The sequence below is a fragment of the Pogoniulus pusillus genome, chromosome 14 (assembly GCF_015220805.1).
Source record: "Pogoniulus pusillus isolate bPogPus1 chromosome 14, bPogPus1.pri, whole genome shotgun sequence".
Lineage (NCBI taxonomy): Eukaryota > Metazoa > Chordata > Aves > Piciformes > Lybiidae > Pogoniulus > Pogoniulus pusillus.
The window spans coordinates 14018965-14038869 of record NC_087277.1 but is presented as its reverse complement, the minus strand read 5'-3'; the positions used below and the strand labels follow the sequence as shown (position 1 = coordinate 14038869).

At 35.7% G+C, this 19905-nt stretch overlaps 1 protein-coding gene across 5 annotated transcripts in view; it reads left to right on the top strand.

Moving 5' to 3' along the window:
* Positions 1-19905, top strand: part of ZFAT (zinc finger and AT-hook domain containing) — a 102312-nt gene that overhangs the window by 72120 nt on the left and 10287 nt on the right. For all 5 annotated transcript variants that reach the window (XM_064154331.1, XM_064154330.1, XM_064154329.1 and 2 more), the window contains 6 exons: positions 927-1076; positions 3092-3265; positions 7307-7395; positions 9828-9966; positions 16148-16266; positions 17835-17961. In XM_064154331.1, coding sequence (XP_064010401.1) covers positions 927-1076; positions 3092-3265; positions 7307-7395; positions 9828-9966; positions 16148-16266; positions 17835-17961 — 798 coding nt within the window. The remainder of the gene's footprint in view (positions 1-926; positions 1077-3091; positions 3266-7306; positions 7396-9827; positions 9967-16147; positions 16267-17834; positions 17962-19905) is intronic.

Genomic DNA, 19905 nt, shown 5'->3' with positions numbered 1-19905 from the left:
TCCTTGTGTACATGAGTTCAGGCACGATTTTTGATTCCACTCTGGGACCAGTCACCAGGGCAGTAGGTCTGACAGTTCATGTTTGACAAAAATCTAAGTTTAAACTGTAACTTTCAAATGTTACAGGATTTTGAGCATAACAAGTCATCAACTTCTATGTCTAAGTATTCAGATCGCATGAGTACTATACTTCCGCAGCCATGGCATTTAGCATTTTGTTCATCTGAAATAACTTAGTAGGATTTTTTTTATTTATTAAATTATGTTTTATTTAGGTGTGTTTGGGACTTTTGAACTTCATGATTTTGAGCTTTGTCACTGTATCAACCAAAACATTAGATTATATGTAGGAAAAACTTAGAGAATTCAGTATACTTATCCTGAATGAGCAAAGGCTGGGGGAGAAATCTTAATTGTTTTCTTCAGATGTCTAATACAAGATTAATAAGAATACAGAGCTAGTGTCTTCTTGGAACTGTACAGTGAAGGGGCATGAGATTCTGATTAGAATCTGTAAAAGGTGGTTATTTACCCCATGGATATGTTCAGAATAGGGCTGGATATAACCCTGAGAAGCTACTGAAAATACTGAAGGAAAAAACTGCCAAATTAGCTTACTTGGATAGTTCTCAGTTGGAAAATTATTTGGGTGTGCTGCTGACTTAGAGGACTTTAATTAAAAAAGTTTTGGGGGTTTTTACCAGGCAGTGGAGGCTCTGAGTACACAGATCAGGAGGAAAGGTCAGAACATGCTAGAAGCCCTAAATGGAAGAAAAAAAAAAAGTCCTTCTATTCTTTACTCAGGTCTTATCTGAATGGCAGCAGGGGAAGTAGAGAGTAAATCAGGATCTAGCTCTTCAATATTACTTACAGAATAAATCCTCTCATGTCCTTCTGTTTTTTATTACTTTTTACATTCCTCTCAGACGTTTCAATGACTACTATTTCTGAGATTCTTGGCAGAAGAGTTCAGCTTAAAGGCCTTATTGGAAAACGAGCTGTGAAATGTCCCTATTGCGATTTTTATTTTATGAAGAATGGATCAGACCTTCAACGTCACATTTGGGCTCATGAAGGTAAAATTCTGATTTCAAGCTTTTGGGCACATAATCATTCTCCTATCCAACAGAAGCTTTGCTGACATAAAAAGCAATTCAAATATATTGCTATATCCGAATCAAACACTTCAAGTTACAGCAAAGGTTAAATAATTAGTTTAATAGATTTTGGATCACACGTGGAACTGTATGTCAGAAAATGAATAGACTGCCTAAATATTTTAGAAAATGTATAAGTTTCTGACTCAGTTTGTTTTCCAGCACTCAATCTGTAAAGTATTCTAAATAAATGTGAATAGAAAGCAAAGAATTAAATATATGTTCAGTCTCTAAAAACAAGTAATTGTCTTCTTGTGAATAACAGTGTCTGTTTTTGCATTTGTCCAAAAATGCTTGGTCTGCAAGTCCATTACTAAAACAACAAAATCCATTTACTTTGATATATATGTATAAATTCTGTGTGTATGTCAATTAAATCATGCTGAGCATGGCAGCTAGCTGACACAAAAACAGTGATGAAAAACCCTAAGGTAATGCTGATCATTTCTGTGCACTGTTAGGGGGAAATTCCAGTACCTTGAACTTAAAATCTACGTCCAGTAAAACCTTGTGTCTACTTAGTCTGCCTGTTTTTATAACAAGTGGAAGACTAATCACATATTCTTCAGTCTGTTAGTAACCTAGGCTATTTATTGCCTATTGGAAGACATTTTTGACAATGAAGGTGGTGAAATGCTATTAACAGACTGTCCAGAGAGGTGGTAGATGCCTCATCCCTGAAGACATTAAAGGTCAGATTGGGCAGGGCTCTAAGCATCTTGACCTAGTTGAAGACGTCCCTGCTCTCTTCAGGGGGTTTGGACTAGATGACCTTTAATGATCCTTTTCAACTCGAACCATTCTAAGATTCTGTGGTGTTTGGGTATTATTTTGGATTCTTTAGCCATGTTTCTGCATAAAGAGGATAATGAGATTTGGTACTAAGGAACTGGCATTTCAATTCCAAAGTGTTTGTTCCAGCACAGATAATTTTGAGATTAAATCCTAGTATTGAATATTTGTTTGAATGCTTTAACTATGAGCTTACCTACTTGTGTGCTATGTAAATGGTCCTCTCCAGAAGCCTTGGCATCATTAAAGAGTTTAGGTAATGCAAAACTGTAGGCATAAAGCAATTACTCCTGTATTCTATAGATACAGTTTGTTTATTTTGCTAAGAAAGCTTGGAACCTGTCTTATGTAAAGAGCATGAAAAGCGATGAATAGAAGTCTATTCCCAAATCAAAATGTTCAATCAAGTCTGATTAAAGTAGGCTATAGTTTCTCGTGCTTGTAAATTTAGTTTTAAGGTCATGAATATCAATGTAAAACTGCCTGAGCCTCATGAAAGTTCAAATATATTCAACATTTCTTCAAAGGATTTACTTTGTTCTTGTAGACCTTCTGCTAGATGTTACATTGTGCATCTCTCTATATTTGAGGGAAGTGACGTAAGTGCTTGTGTCTTAGCAGGGTGGAAAAATAAATGTACTACTGTGTAAACCATTAGCAAAATTGATACTAATTAACAGTAAAACAGCTCTTTGGTCCTACTGAAGTATTAAGTGCCTAGTACACCAGACCTCCTTAAAACAGATTTTTTTTTTCATCTTTATTGTAGTACATAAATAATTTATAGTTATCTGAAGACTTCTAGAGGGAGATTTGATATGTACACTAGGTAGGCATCCACTTAGGCAGTCTGCATTCAACTTCTAAATGAAGAATGGACACACCAAGACCAAAGTATTAGTATTTTCTTTGTTAAACTCAATACCTGACTTCAACAGGGAAATAGAGTTTATAAAAACCCTACTGCTTTTTCTTAATAAGATGCTGTCAGGAGTTTGGTATAATTTACCTGGAGGCTGTAGATGAATGATGTTGACTTTGTTGTCCATATTGCTCACGTGACCTGATTTTTTTTATCCCAGTAAATGTCAAACTTCTTATCAAATGTTACAGTTTGCCTGTTACATACTGATTTCTTGTAGGTGTCAAACCCTTCAAATGTTCTCTCTGTGAGTATGCCACTCGTAGCAAGAGTAACTTGAAAGCCCATATGAATCGTCACAGCACTGAGAAGACACACCTTTGTGATATGTGTGGGAAGAAGTTCAAATCAAAAGGCACATTGAAGAGCCATAAAGTCCTTCATACTGCTAATGGTAAGTGCATGTCTATGAAATCCAAGTTTATTTTAGGTCAATAAATGCTGGCTGTACTTTAGAATCTTATTAACAACCGTTTTTCGGTTGAACACTTAAGTGCTGCCTGCAAATTCCATTTATTCCCAGGAGACACTGTTTGTGACATATTAAAAAGCTTTGCAAAATTGATTTCTGTGAAAGACAGCTGTTTCTGGACTACCTGATTTTTCTGAACTTTTGTGTTGCTTTATATCCCTTTCTATTCTTATTGAGAGTTTTTTATCTTCATAGAAATTTGAAGCTACACATAATTCCGTGGTTAAGTCTGTAGTGCATATTCATTAGTGTGCACAGAGAGCACACACTGCTCTGTAACATCTTGAGAGTATATGTGAAGGTTGTGTCAGATTTCTGTCTGCCTATATCTGTATGGGTAAGTCAAAGAAATGATCCCTTTTACATTGATATGATATATATTATAGGAAGCATATAGTTACTGAGTATTACTGATCCTGCTGTAGAATCACCAGGACTTAGTAAACCATTTGTCATAGTTTTCCAGTATTTTGAAGTAACTTGGTCATTAGCAGTCAAATGTTGAAAATGCATCTAAACTTCATATGCAAAAAATCAAGATTTTATTTATCAAATGCAATCCTCATGTGATTCCTGGCTGGGAAGAAAAAGCAGGTTGTATTTGAATTAAAAGGAAATTTAGAGCATGATCAGACTATAAAGAAAAAAGGTCTCTTTCTTTGGTGCCATAAAAAAAAAATCCCTCCATGATGTTTCATTTCAAAACCTTTCCATTTTGTTTTCACCATCTGGAACATCCAAATGTTTTTATCTACGAGTTCTATTTTTTTAACAAAAAACTTGTAAGTAATTATTGTAATTCAGCTGAGATTGCTTTGAAATTTGGCACTGTTAAGAATGTCACTAATTCAGGAGCTACCCTTGTCTGGATTTGGTTTAAAGATGTGAAGTTAATTTTAAGCATTTAATTGCATGCAAGAAAGTTTATTCTTTTACTGCTAGGTCAGGCTGAAACCTTGACTCTAGAGACAGTCTTATTAGCAGCAGCCTTTTTTATCTGACTTCAGACAGTCATCATCATCTGCAGTAACTGAGGTTACTGCATGCTCCTTTTTTATGCACATCCCTTTTAAATGGACACAAATAAATCCAAAACATGCTCTTTTGCCTTGCGTTTTGCACCTTAAAAGAGGTTTCCCCTTACTTTTGGAAAATCAATTTTGTCCTTGGCTCCAGAGTAAACAAAATTTCACTGTCTGTGGAGCAATTTTAACTCACTAAGGTCACCAAACTAAACTCTTCATGCATTTCAATCACTCGTGAAAATTAAGATAAAGTTTGTGAGAAGGGATGTAGTGTACGATTTGTCAGAGCACTTTCAGCTTCTGGAATGCTGACAATTTCTCTTTTCCTGGAGTCTTTCTATAGTGCAACACTTCAGAAGTTCTTACTAGTACAGATCCAGTGTTGTTCACTTCTTTCCCAAATAAATAAATTTGAAAGGTGTTTTGCTCTTTATGAATCTTATCTTCCTGACTTATGAGGCAGGAAATTTTTGTTCAAATATCAACCCTAAAAGGTCAATAAATATAAAGTAGTTTTCTGTCTGCTTTATTCTCCTGGAGACAGACTTTTCAAGAATGGCATGAAAGAAAACAATTACATAGTCCAGACTTATTGCTGTTTGTGATTAGAAGTAAGCCAGAAAAACCTGGTTTGTTATTTTAATTAGATATCAATATTTGTCCTAAGGTTTTTCTTAGCTATGTTTTGTAGAAATTTTCACATTCAAAATAAAATGCCTTAGATTTTTTTAGCAAGATCTAAAATTTAAAGAATACTTCTCTTTAGGGTAATAGAGAATATCCTGTATTGTACTTCTCTGTCCTTCCTTTTAGCTCTTTTACTTTTAGAGAAGGCTTTACTACTCCCTTACTCTTTGTCACTAAATACAGCTTGCTAATCGAAGGTATTTAATGCATGAATTAAGACTTTTTGTAGTTCATATACCTTGTAATTTGACTGAATGTACCAAGACTTACCTTAAAGAAAAGATATGGGGAAAGGGAGTATGAAATCCAGAGAATAAAAGAAAGGAAACTGTGTTATTTTTCATCATGAGGGAAGAAAAGATTTGGAGAGAGAATACTATGAAGAATGAGAGAAACCTATAGAGTGGTAGTATTTGGGAGTTTCTCTCTTTGCAAAGCTGCAAACATCAAGAGATGCTTCTCAAAAACGTCAGAGAGAATTCATTCCTATTAGAGAATCCTAGAAATGTATCATGACATAATCTGACCATCTTGCCTTAAGAAGGACTCAAACTAATGATTTCAGGGCCAGAAGCAGACTCTTGTTATCACAAAGTCTGATCTTTTGCAGAGAACAAGCCATAACTTAATCTAATAATTTTGCATCACACTTCTGCTGAATTGTAGTGTATCCTTTTAGGATGGGCTAAGCAGACTTGATTTATAGACTTCATATGACAGTGCATCCATCTGATTTCTAAGTAAATTGTCACAGTCATAGAATCATAGAATCAACCAGGTTGGAAGAGACCTCCAAGATCATCCAGTCCAACCTATCCCCCGTCATTAATCATACTCTGTGTTCGAAATATTGTCTGTGTTTTAGACTGAATGTTCTGAGCGTCAGCTTTCTTTAACTGAAATTCCAGTTCTTGTTCTTTAGTTTTTTTGGTGCTATTTCAGACTGGTGAGCTAATACCTTCATTATTGATGCCTTACTAGAGAGTTCAGAGGCATGTAAAGAAGTTTCGTGTCTGTGGAACTTAAATTAACACTTTCTTTTGGGTTATATTTCTGAAATAATTTTTATTTTCATATTCTATATATATATGTATACATATATAAACAAATAAATGGACTCTAATTGCATTATGACTGACTTACAATGCAGACTTTCAGTCTGACAGGTACTCAGTAATTGGAGAGCAATGTTTGTGCTAATATGCACTTACTACCTTTGCCCCTCTTATGGTCCACTCTGAGATATTTGTAACAATATATGTAGACGAGTAGTAGTCAAAGAGTTAGATTATCTCCATATGTTTGGAGTTAATTTATGCCCAAATATAACAGTATAAATCAGCACTCTTCAAGAGCAAGTCACAGAGCCTACCCACAATCCCTAGTGTTTAATAGCCACCACTGTATAGGTCACCACAAAGTGCAAACTAGTTCCAATATATGCTTTCTCTTGTCTTGCATGACGGTATGTGACTGCAGACATCTAGGTGAGAAAGGACTAGATATCATGCTGTGTTTGTGGCAGGGAAGCAGGCATCATTCAGTATGATCTCGATAAAGAAGCTGTGCCCATTGTTTTAGAACTGTAAGCAGAAGTGAAAAGTCAGAACACAAAACCTCTGCATTTACCATTCTAAGCTTATCTTTGTAGCATATTTTATTTCTCCCTGTATCCAGGATTAAGCCATTGTACAAGATCCTTTTATGATGATTTGGGCAATCGTTTAGCATTTATGCTAAGCACATAGCCATATCCTGTGGTAAAAAGAATGGGTCTTGTCATTCCTTACCAGAATCACATCAAGAAGATTTACAATGGAATAAATGTGTTTGAATCATAATAATTCAGTGCTTGGGACAGAAGTAGGTAAAAAACGTGAGTGGATATCTATGTTCTCAGGATTTCAGATCTGCTTGACAAATAACAAAGTAGCTGTGCCTGCAGTTCTAAATAATTTGTTTCCTTCTTTAATTTAGGCTGCACAATGATATTTTTTTATTCTTTCCCATGTGGCTCTGCCAGGAGCATCTGGGAGATTTAGTCTGTAATTTAAAGATGACACTTGACTCAGTCCTCTATTCTGCTCTTAGATCTACTTAACCAACATTTTTGCAAAGCAAGTGCTACACTTCGACTATTGTTCATAGTTCCTTCTTAGCATTTTGGAAATCATCTTTATGAGGAATTACAGTCAAGAGTTTTCTGAACTTGAATAGGAAACAGTTACACCATTTTCTGTTCTCATTTCAGGAAAGCAGTTTAAATGTACAGTATGTGACTATACAGCTGCCCAAAAACCACAGCTCCTAAGGCATATGGAGCAACACGTCTCTTTCAAGGTAAGAAAACATATATTCCTGCTTACTAATAAGCCATTTAGAAATATACAGAATTTCATGCAGGAATTTCAAAACTGCCACTTTTTCCTATTTGGGGACAATTATAGCATCATAACATTTTAATATTTCGGGAATTTCCACTTTATAGTCAGAATTTTATGGCGGAGTTATTCTGTTCATGGACAACTTGTAATTTTCCCAAAAAAATATGTATGTTGCAATATAAAACAAACATTCTTGGGTTTTTTCACTTACAATCTTTGAGACAACTGATTTAATATGTACCTTAAAATATCCCAGGGAAGTAGAAAAGTGAATCCCATACATCACTATTCATTTCACACCTTAATTTTCTCTGAAAGTTTGCCAGTCTAATGTACTGTATATGAGTTTCTATGCTGGAAGAAGATTGAAAGGAATTAATTCTAAAACTCCTAATTTATCTGAAACATGTCTTGGAAAGGGTTTTGAGGATTGTTAATGTTTCTGTGAAGTGTTTAGATTAGAGATATGGCTTATGTTAATAAACTGTAGTATCATTTTATGCCTAAATCTCACATTGCTTCTCAGCATGATAGGTCTTGATGTAATGAATTGTGAAGTGTTATATTCAGGAAATAGAAATGATACTAGTTTCTTTTCTGGAAAAATCCAGTATTCTGTATGTGTGAAAGTATTCATCTTAATGTAACACTTTATCTTGGTAATGAGCATTATGTCTTACTGTAATACTTCTTTCATTTGCAACATTTTTCATTATCTAACAAATCATTTAGCTTCTATGGAGAACATGCTTCAACCACTCTTAATAAATACCGATGCTATGTAACTCCATGCAACAGAAAAGAATACAACCTTTTGACTCATGCTTTAAATTCTGAACATCAGGTCATGAAAGAAAATGAAGCAAGTCATCTGAAGAGGCAATGCATTTTGAAGAAATAACTTTTCTTTCTTAACTCTGTAGTTTTGGTGTGGAGTTACATTTTCAAAAAGGAAAATACACAGTTTTATCTTTTTTAACAGCTAACAGGATGAATGTGCTCATGATGTGGTTCTTGAAATATAGTTGGTTCTGACCTCAAGATCAGCTTTAGAACTGTTGACTCAGCACCACTTTTCAGCCCTGTATCAGCCTGTGTATAAGTGTGGCTGTTCAATGCATTATCAGAACTGCAAAACATTGAAATAGGTCACTCAGGAGTATTTGTTGAAAGGAGTTTGACAAAAAAAACCTGTCTGGTAGTAGCACATAGCCTCTGTCTGGGACAGTTGTTTGCGTGCATGTCAAACTCAGAAGATTGTCAGTAGTTATTTCCAAGCTCCAGGAATTTGCAGTGTTGCTATCTGATAGCAGATAGTGTACAGAATATACAAGCAGGTAGAGAATGGTAGGCAGCAGTTTATCTGGATTGTTTTCTTGGGGAAATAGAAAAGGAGATTGGCCCTCTCTGGAAAGCTGAGTAGTTGAATGTTACAGTACCCTCTGAATTATGAGGTTAATGGAATCTGAACTTCACTTTGCTTCATTATTTTTGTTGTTTGGAGCCTGAAGAAAGGTCATGAGCAACAAGCATAGGGGAGTGTTATGGTCAATGGATCCTGAGTGCAGACATTTCCCTTCTTTAAATTCCACTTCATAAAAAATCCTTTCTCTACCAACCATTTTCTGTGGACTAGCTTTAGGTGTGTCTGGTTGCTGTGTATGAAACATTTTGCATCCTATTCAGACTTTTGCCCTTGGGATTTTGGCCAATGTCTCTGTTGTTTTCCAGAACTGTAATGACTGTCATAGGGTTATCCTCAAAGGCTGAAACACTTGTTTTCCTAGACTTTTTTGCTTTAGAAATATCCCTCGTTGTCAGTTTAAGGAGACATATGTTCTTAAAATGAGATTACTTAAGTTCCCAAAACTTAGCTCACTAAATATTCAGATGAATGCAAGTGCCAGTGAAAGGGAAGCAGCTGGGAGCATGTTGGAGAGAGAAGGAAAGGGAAGCGATTAGCCCTGTCAGGTATGGTTTGCCTGTTACCAGGTTGCCTGTACAATCATACTGTCCTTCAATTGGTTTAGCTCTCTTACTCCCTTTATTCAGAGCAAAACTCATGACAACTGAGTCATTTCCTTGAAGTAGAAAGTTTCTGCGTGGTTGGACCTGTGATCATTACGAGAACACGCAGTTTACCGAATTATGGAAAGTGGGAAGTAATCTTACAACACTGAGAATATTTGGTGTCTTGCACATAAGAAGAAGTGATAAACTTTAGTTAACATAGTTGCAACTTCTATTTATATTGAATTTTGGAAGTCTCCTTAGAAGATGCCTAAATCAGAAATGAACATGGTTTGTCAGGATCAAAACATTTCAGCATAGACCTGTACCCTGACAAGGTCAGAAAATGCATTCTAACATTCTTATTTTCGCTCCTAGCCTTTCCGTTGTGCACACTGCCACTATTCTTGCAACATATCAGGCTCCCTGAAGAGGCATTACAACAGAAAGCATCCTCACGAAGAATATGTAAACATAGGTTCTGGAGAGCCTGCAGCAGAAGCCCTTATCCAACAAGGTATATCTTCACCAAATTGCTAGTTTTTTACTGAAGTAAACCTGGTGTAAAGGTGCATTTTTCTGCCAAAGGCACATCTGTGATACATTCCTCAGTTTATTGGATGTTAGGTGATAAATCCTTACTACTTTTTAGTAATTCTGAAATGGTCTGCTTTTACCCTTCATTCGGTGTCCTTTGTTCTTGGCTTTAAAGGATAGCTGAGCCAAAATTTTTGTTGACCTTGCTTGTAATGTTCATGGGTGCATATATTTCACTTGTTTTTCTGAGTAAAGTGTCACTATCTGTGGAAATGAATGATAAATTTGTATCATTCTTCTGATAAATTTTGATGACAATTTTGCAAGGTTGAACTCAAGGTAATATTGGGCAAACATAAAGGAAGAGACTGTAAAGCCGATGACAGCTAATTACTCCTACATTAGAAAAAAATGGGGAGAAAAAGAGAGTACAAGTGAAACAAGTTACAAATTGCCATGCTCTGAATTGTGTTTATGGGCAAAGGAATCACACCTCATAAGGAAAGACAAGAATTTCTTACTAGCATAGTGGGAATCCTAACAATCAAATTAAAGATTCACCATTAATCTAGATTTATTAAAAAAACACATAATAAAATTATAGTTAGAGTACAGAAGTCTCAGTAGTATTATTAATACAATTAAAATGGTAACACATCCTTTTTACTCTTTCATGGTTTTGTGGTCGCCTTTCCCTTTTTCTAAGATGAGTTGTTTCCCTGTGGTGTTCTTTTTATTGGGATAGGAGATTCATGAAGTTGTCAGCACCTAAAGTGGGAGGACTATGATGTTCATCTTGATGGTTTGGTCTTCCTCTCCCCTTCCACTAGATGCCCTTGTTACACGTTTGTTTGCATGCATTTAGGTTTTTCTTTTTCATCTGTAGCTCCAGATTAAATCCAAAGTTCCTGCATACACTGCCCTTCATGAATGTTAATTACTGTATTTTGTTGTCCCTAAAACTGGTGCTATCCAGCTACAGATCTGCATATTTTTAAGTGATCATTTCTGAGTTGTTTATAGCTACGATTCTTCAATGTCAAGCTTGTGCCTCACTTGTTACTGCTCTGTGCCTACTCACCTCTGTGCTGCATCCTGTGTCTTTAATTAAAGGCCTTCAAACCAAACCTGCACTTCTCTACATCACACCTCAGTGTTAGTCATAAATATTTCATTCTGCCTAGAACAGCTGCTTATTACTGCTGTATGTGTGAAACTATAGTCATAACACACAAAGACAAAGCTGATTAGATCTAGATAGTCAGAGAAATTACTATTACAGAAAAACCAAGTAAAGGCAAGGTATGTTATTAGATGTAATAAAACAGAATCATAGGATAATTTAGGTTGGAAAAAAAACCTGTAAGATCATAAAGTCCAACTGTAAACCAAAGACTGCCATATCCACCAGTGAAAAGAGGAAGAGAAAATCAAATTGAAGTAGTACGTACCACATTTATGTAGTGGCGTAAAAAGTTAAATTCCTGGCTGCTACTGGTTTTATTTATAAATTTCATTCCAGCTGAAGTCCTTCATCCTTCAGAGAAGAAAATTTGTGCCACTAGTTGCTTTATTTCTACTTGATACAGATATCACAAACTGTAACTCACTTCTTGCACTTTCTAGGTGCTAGCAAAGGAAATGTGCTTCAGTTGTATCATACTCATTGTCCCATAATAGTTTTGGCTCGCACTGGATAGGTGAAGCAAAGCAAACAACTGACTATGCAGTCAGGTACCTTTTTGTGTGTAATGCTTCTTCAGTTCTAGTTCCTGGTGTGTGGGGGGAAGTGGTGAAGAAAGACAAACTAATAATAACGTGTTGACAATATTTTAATGCTCTGTAGAGTTTCTCAGTTTATTTCTGATCATTTTAGAAAGTGCATTCCTATTTGTTTAACAGAAACTGCTGGCCTTTTAAAAATAACCTTCTTGTTCCTTTCAAACAAGCATCCTAGAGAGTGTGGTCAGTGCCTAAGTCAGTGCCCAAGCCAAGCCTGTCAATGCCCTTGGACAATGCCCGTGACAACATGCTGTAACTTTTGGCAGTGCTGACGTGCTCAGGCAGTTGGACTAGATGATTGTTGCAAGTCTCTTCTAACTGAAACACACTATTCTGTTCTTTTCACCTCTGAATTTTGCGTCCTTCTTCTCCTATCCTTACATCCTTTCCTTACACGGCATTTATGTTTCTCATGCTGCCACTACTGCTGTGCCTGCTTTCCAGATGTCCACCTCCTGTGTGGAGTTTTAGAGCAGTAAAGTAGTAGCTGTGAAGTCAGTGCCTCTTGTCAGGACTCTGCCATGAAGAGAGCTGCATTAGCAGGTGCAGTTTTCCCATGTGCAGCCTCCTTTGCCACCTCTGTTTCTTGCTGTAGGCCACATCACATGGATCTTACACGTGGGCTCAAAGTAAAACCAAGAGACCTGTAGATTTCTTTTCACATTACATGAACGTCAGGCTTTTTCAGTGCTGTGGTATCTCACTAGGGAAAAAAAAATATTCCTAGTGGGAGACTTTAGTTGATTAGGATTTGCATTTGGGGTTGGTAAACATGAGTCCTGATGAAGTTAATTATTTTTTTTCCTGATTTTGGAATGAGAAGATCTTTATCTGGGTCACACAGCACAAACAGATCATTGCGAATGTATTATGCAGTATGACAGGGTATATGTTTGCGAGCTGCTTGGGCCAGCAGTTGCAACTTGCCGTCTGACTATCCTCCATCAAGTTTCAATTTACTGTGTTCATAAATCTGAAAAGCAGCTTTGGAAAATTATTCATATATTCATAAAAAGGAAGAAGCCCCTTCAGTCTACTATTAAACAAGTCCCCTGCAATTACAGGACTGTAGATGAAAAGGAAAAGGCAGGAGAGTCCAGCAAGCAAAAGAGTTTGGAAAAAAGTAAGAAGGGCAACTAACAAAGATTTAAGGTCTAATAAAAGTTGTCTATAACTATTCGTATTGTATTCTTCTTGTTCTGAGTTACCAACTGAGCCCAGAGTGAATTGCCTCATACTTGTTTGTATTTTCTTCTCTGCTCTCAGCTGGTTTTTGACTGCATTGCAGACATTGCAAATAATCTTAATTGGAAATATTTATATGAATGTAGACCGCTGGACTCTGATCAAGATTCCTAGAGTGAGTTTATAAATAAATGAATGATTCATAGAATATAAGAGGGAACATTTTCATCTCAGCAACTGCATTGCCAGAGATAGACAGCAGTATTTAATTTCTAAGCTTGTACTGGAAATAAGGATCATCCAGAATCAGAGATGCTTGGGAGTTTTGGAGTGGTTTTTTTGGTGTGGTAGTGGTTTTTTTTTCAGTTGGGATGTTTAGTTTTTTGGTTTAAATAGAAGTCCATGATCTGACATTTTAAGGGAAAATAAATACTCTTAAGAATTTGATGTATTCTGCATAAGAGAGAAGAGTATTATATTTGCACTACCCACTAGTTTTTTTGTGAGACCCTGCCTACTTGCTCATTTGATACCTTCTTTTTAGTTTTGGTTGCTTTATGCTCAGCAACTCACGTAATTTTTTTCCCTGAAATATTTTATTTTCTGTTCATTGAAACTGCCTACCATCAGTTATTTTGTTTGTATATCTTTGCACTCTCTGGGAGACAGATTTTCTATTTGTATTGGTGCAGTAACTTGTGCAGTATATGCACTGTTGTCTCTGTGTTCTGTTGTATTGCTATCATCACATGCTTTCTTTTAAGGTAAAACAATAGTTGCCTTATTGAGATTTTAGGCTAATAAACAGTTTGGAAAGCATGTATTGGAGCTGGACTGGGAAAAAAGTTGTAGAAGTGTGTAAGATGTGTATGCATTATTTTGGTGCAAACATCGCTGACATGGAGTTATATATTACAAGTTTAATTCTATGCATCCATTATTTGTTCTTAAAGTCATAATGACAGAAGTTACAGCTTATATTTATGTGGTATACTCTTGCAATAGTTTCAAAATCAAAGTAGTGTGGAAAAATGTCCTCTCTTTCCCAACAGCAGATTTTTCCTAGTTCTACAGATTGATGTCAAATAAATATTTCATTTTGTTTTTTGTAACTCATAATCTTTGTCTTAATCTGAACAAAGTGGTTTCACTTAGTAGAGAAACTGTTTCAATTTGGTCAAGAGATGGAGCATTGAGCATCTGCTTTAAACAGTGAAGTTTGATGGAAATTTCAAATAGATTGAGGGCAAAGAGAGAAAATTGCATAGGAGTGTTTGTGGAAGACTCTAGCAAATGAATGTAGTTATTCTGATTTATCAAAATAAAAGGTGTATTTCTTTTCACCTGGTAGAATACCATATGGCCAGTTTCCATTATTGTAAGACCAAATGCTTTTTATAATTACTTTAGTCATAAAAGACTGTGTGCCACAAGGACTTGATTTAAAACCAGCTTATGAGAGTATATTTGAAGCATTCAAACATGATGGGCAAGAGTTAGCATTTGCCATGATAATGTGGAGTTAGCCATCTGGTGGCATATTTCCTGAAGTGGCATTGTGCACTTCCCCAGCCATTAGATCTGTCAGAGTGAGTTCTGGTCACCTGCTGCAGCAATTTTTCACATGCAGATTATTTTTGTGCTGTTTAGTCAAAATGAGGGAAAAAGAGAAGTACTTATTTGCATAATTACAAGCAGCTGAGTTCTGACATTTGACCAAATGACTTCCATAAGAAAAATAAGTAAAAACTGTTCATTCTGTTGCATAAAATTGGATACTTATGATTTCAGCATGCTCAGTATTTTACCTGTAATTCTGCATACAGAGACAGTAAACATTGTGCTAAATGCATGCTATGCATCACTTAGTATATAGATAGAAAGCTTAGGTTTACAGTTTTGTATATTAACATAAACAAAAAGCAAAGACATTACATTGTTAACTCTTCCTAGTTTGCTTTGATAAAGCATGTGTCAAAAAATGTTTGTTTGAAACTCAGGAAAACTAGGAGTGCTGTCTTAGAAAAGATACATTTTAAAGAAAATAAGGAAGTATATTACTACTATATATGTTAAATATTAAGACCTCAGTGATCTCAGCACTTACCAAAAGAGTACAGTGCCCTATGATTTTGGTTTTTGTCCGGGAGGTCAGCACACCAGAGTTTTGCAAGACAACATTTGATGTTAAGACACCAATCTTGTAGATTTTTGGACAATACATAAAATTTACATTTGAACTTGCAGTGATATGTAATGGACTAAGCATTAAAAACAGTCTCTAATAAACTTAATTATTTGAAATAAAAGTATTTAAAAGGGCAGGAGATTTTGTTCAGAAGTTTTTAGAATGTGCTAGGTGAGCCTAAAGCAGAATATAAATCACAGATACCCTCAGATTTGAAAGAAATTTCTCTAGAACTAATCTTCATTGGTGCTGCTAGACTTGAATTTCAACCAGATGCATGCTGTAGAAATGGTTTTGCAGACTGAAGTATCCCCTAGGTTTGCAGTAATCTGGGGAGGCCAAGCAAAAAAATGGGGTGAAGTTGGTCAAACTTACTGTGGTGATATTCCTTGTAAAAGTATCTAATGTGTGTACCTATTCTAGAATGACTTTTCTTAGCCAAGCAAGCAGAAGTTCTCACCCAGTAGATAAGTTATTGTTTACTTTGCAATTTATGTTCTCCCTGTCACAGTTTGGCTATCTCCCTTACCATCTAGCTCCTGAGAGATTAAATCAGTGCTTCTTACATGCACCTAATTATGGAAATAATGCTGTGCCTGAGAGTAATGCAGTTGTCTATTCCTACTTTTTCTAATTGATCTGTGGTGGGAGTTCTCCAGGGAGAGAGGTGGAAATGCAGAATGACAGATGGCAACAACATTCTTGCATTTGACATCCACTGAAGGGAGTCATATGAGCAGGGAAGCAGAATTGCTGTGGTTTCCTAGGTGTGCAAATTGTTACAAACTCCTTCCATTGCCATTGTCCAAAATTACCTCTTAAGCATTGTGAGAGTTCAACTATTTTTATTCCTCTTTTTTTCTTGTTGGACAATGGCTAAAAGAAACCCTTTTAAATTACATTTATGTGACTTGTTTGAGATGGAGTCAAATCAAATAAGTCCTTATGTCTTGAAAAAGAATTTATATGAAAATAATTAAAGGAATTTATTTGTGTGCATTTATAGGTGGCATTAAGTGTCCTGTTTGCAGCTTTGTGTACGGTACAAAATGGGAGTTCAACAGACATCTTAAAAACAAGCATGGAATGAAGCTAGTGGAACATGATGGGGAGACCAAGTGGGAGGTAAAGCAAAGTTGTCATGACTTTGTCCCTAAGATTAAAAAAAAAATCTAGGGAGAAAAGTAAGAGTAAGAAGTATTAAAAATTACATGCATGTCTTTATAAAAGATCAGGAAATCATATGATCTCATTTCCATTTTGAATGTGTACATTGCTATGACTGTTGAACATGACTGCTTTAAAATCTGGTGGCATTAACAGCCTCGTAAGTACTTATTTCTGCATTTTAGGGCTCTAGGCCTTTGCAGCAAAATGAGTAAAAGTTTCAGCAAAAACCCACGAAATTGAAAAGCTGACTGCTTTTTTGTTGCATGCCAAATATTTGCTGGTGCACAAGGTGGCAGAATTATGTTGAATTAATGAAAAGAGCTTTTGCCTTTCTCCAGAAAAGTGTAGAGGCTAGAAAACTGAATTTCTAAATTGATCACCTAAAAAATGGTGCTGTTAGAGTAAGTCTCTTACCATGTATTCTTTCAGCTTCAATTCAAAGTATTGAGGAAATCACAGTATCACTAAGATTGGATCTTAGAAAAATTAAGTTAGACTTAAGAAGTTGGGCTAGGGTGGGGCAGGGTCCAGCGGCTACCTTGAGAGAGCTTAGGCTTGAGAGATTTTCTCTTGTTTTATGTGTAGTAATTTGTTATAAAACTAAAACTGTTATTCTTTTAGAGCAGAGTTTACTGTAGATGCAGAAGTTATGGGAAAACCACAGAGTTACGAGACACTTTTATTTAAAGCATTCCAGTTGCCAAGCTAAGTCTTTTCCTCTGCCAGAGGTGATTGTTGGTGTCCTCTGAGAGGAAAAAGGCAGAAGTCAACTGCAGTTGGATGACCTCCACAATTTAAGATCAGTTGTGCTACCTTTCAGGCAGTCTAATCTCTGTCATAAATCTAATACCTCATTTGGAAGAACCATTGTGCACTTCTTATTTAACAGTTTTTAAGTATCCACAAATAGAATGTTAAGTCCTTGGAAAATACTGAAGTAGGTTCTATATTGATAAAAGCAAGCATTTTAAAGTGTAGCCCTTCAAAGTTTCACATACAGTTCTCTGTCTGCTCTCCCAGTAGATGCCCAAAATCTGAAAAAATAAGAGGACAGCCAGGATCGAAACAACATTTTTCCTACTGATAAGGCTGTCAGAGCACAAATGCGTATTGACAGCTCATCTTGAAAAAACACAGTTACAGAAAGGATAATTTTTCTGAAATAAATAGAATGTAATTTTCAGACTTCAGAGACTTTTTACTTGATCTGCAAGGACATGCATTATAAGCTAATTTTTCCCAAAAGGTCTTTACTAGACCCTTACACAATAAAAGTCGGTTGATAGTTTTAGAAGAGATGTGCAACAGAATGAGGTCAAGATAATTTAGCATGCTTAAAGCAACTTCTGAAGTAGAATCTAGAATAAAACTGTGGGGTGATATCCTGACTTCATGTAACATTTTTCATGAGTTCTTTTTCACTCAGGATTTCTGTAACTCAAAAATTTAGACTCAGGAACTGACACTGTTCTCTAAATTGCTAAAATGAGAAATTCACATCTTGGCTGGGTTTTGTTTTCAAGTTAACTGCTGAAGTTTCAGAAGAAGCATCCACTCAGTATCTCCATATCACAGAGGCTGGAGAAGATGTTCAAGGAACTCAAGCTGCTGTAGCTGCATTACAGAATCTTCGCTATACTTCTGAGAATGGTAAGCTACATTTTAGAGCTTGGAACACTAAATATATATTTTCTTTTTTCACAATCATCTAATTCTTTTGAGTATATTGTGCAATGTATGATCTCCTGTGAAACTTAAATTAGGAAATTTGTCATCCAGAGCTTACTTCTTGGAGGTTATATTTTTCTTTGCAGGTAGATAATGAGAAATGACCATTCCTTGTGAATCTCTATCTTCTGAAGTCATTAATGCATCCCACACTCCATTTTGTGCTTTATTATTAGGTGTGTGGAATTTCCTGCCTCTGTTATTAAATGCACTGTGAAATCAGCTCTTTTGGCAGAGTAGATGGTGTGTATCTAATAACAATTCTCTAGCTGTTATTTTTCTTCCTGCTTAACTCAGCCAGATTGCAGAAGTAACATGGTGGAATAGCTCATTTGCCTTGTACCCAAGACAGTTCTAACAAAATTAATTCTGATGGTACACAAAACCATGTAAGCTGTTCTTTGTTAGACTGAAAAAGAACAAGAGTGAGATTAGATAATGATTTCTAAGTGGGAAACAAAAAAAAAAAATGGAAGAGAAGAAGAAATATCCAGGTTTCAGAGAATGTTAAAATATCAGAGACTAAAGTAGATGTTCATGCATTTGGTTTGTATTTGTGAATAGATATACTGGTTATCAGAAGACAGCATTTTGCAGTTATTTGCTGCTGCAGTTTTTACAGTTCATAATCTAGGTACATTTCAAAACCTACCACTTTTAATGGATTTTCAAGGTGTGTTGCAATTAAATTATGTTTCTGACAATTTCTATATCTTATTTTAATGACTTTGAACTCTAAAAAATGTCTTGAACTTTTCTTAAGCTTTTTTGTGTTTAAAATAAATATTGTGGAATATACTGTACGTAATGGTTTTAATTTTAAGTATGAGCCTGTAGTTTTCAGAATGGGAGGATTTCCTTTTAACAGTGTCTAACTTCAGGTACTCTTCCATAGTATTCCCTCAACATATGAAAAACAGAAGTGAAGCAAATATTTTTCAGCACTCAGATAAATTTGCTTCATAGATAATTAAATATGACTTTTTTTTTTTTATTAAATTATCAGACCTAGATACCCATCACAGTATTAACTCCACTTTGAAAGAGTTTGGGATTAAGAGATGGACTTTATTCTATTTGTGTCTCTTAGTTCCAACAATGATTACAGCCCATGTGAGGCAGGTTTAACATGACTTAGACCGTTTCTTTCCCTTTCTGACATATCTGTTGTGCTGCCACTGGATATGTGGGAATGATGAGACACAGGAGGAGAATTCATACTTGTGCATTGAGACAAAAAACGTTTTCCACCATCCAAATCATTGCTCACCACACTGTGGTAAAACTGAGAGTACAACTGTGTAAGGGTGCTTTTTGGGTTTTGTTTGTTTGTTGTTTTTTTTTTCCTGTGAATTTGCCATTTCTTTGGCAAGGCCACACACATCAAGAGGATGTTTCTTAAAAAAGGACAAGTGTTTTCATTCCATGCTTATAAAAAGATAAGCATCAATTTTCTTAAGGAATTAACTTTTCATCACATTGATGATAACAATACTTCTTTTAGGTTGAGGGTATTGCCAATGGCTGGCCTGATGGTAAACACAAATTCTTAATATACCAAATAGCTGTTTTGGTTATGGGTTTATTTGGTTCAGGTTGTCTAGGTGAATGTCTAGAAAACAGACATTCGGATTTGCAGTTACTGCTGTGCCTTGTACCTGTTGTTTGTTTAGTCAATGTATTCTTTTAGATCTCTTTCAAATAGGCATACAAATGATCAGTGTGTCTTCACTTACTGATTCATGCTTTCCTCGGGCAAATCTGTTTTGTGGATACTTTTCTGCCATAGATCTATTATTAAAGCATCATGTTATTGATGTATTTAAGATTTATAAAACAGTGCTGTGACTCAGGGCTAGGGCAGGA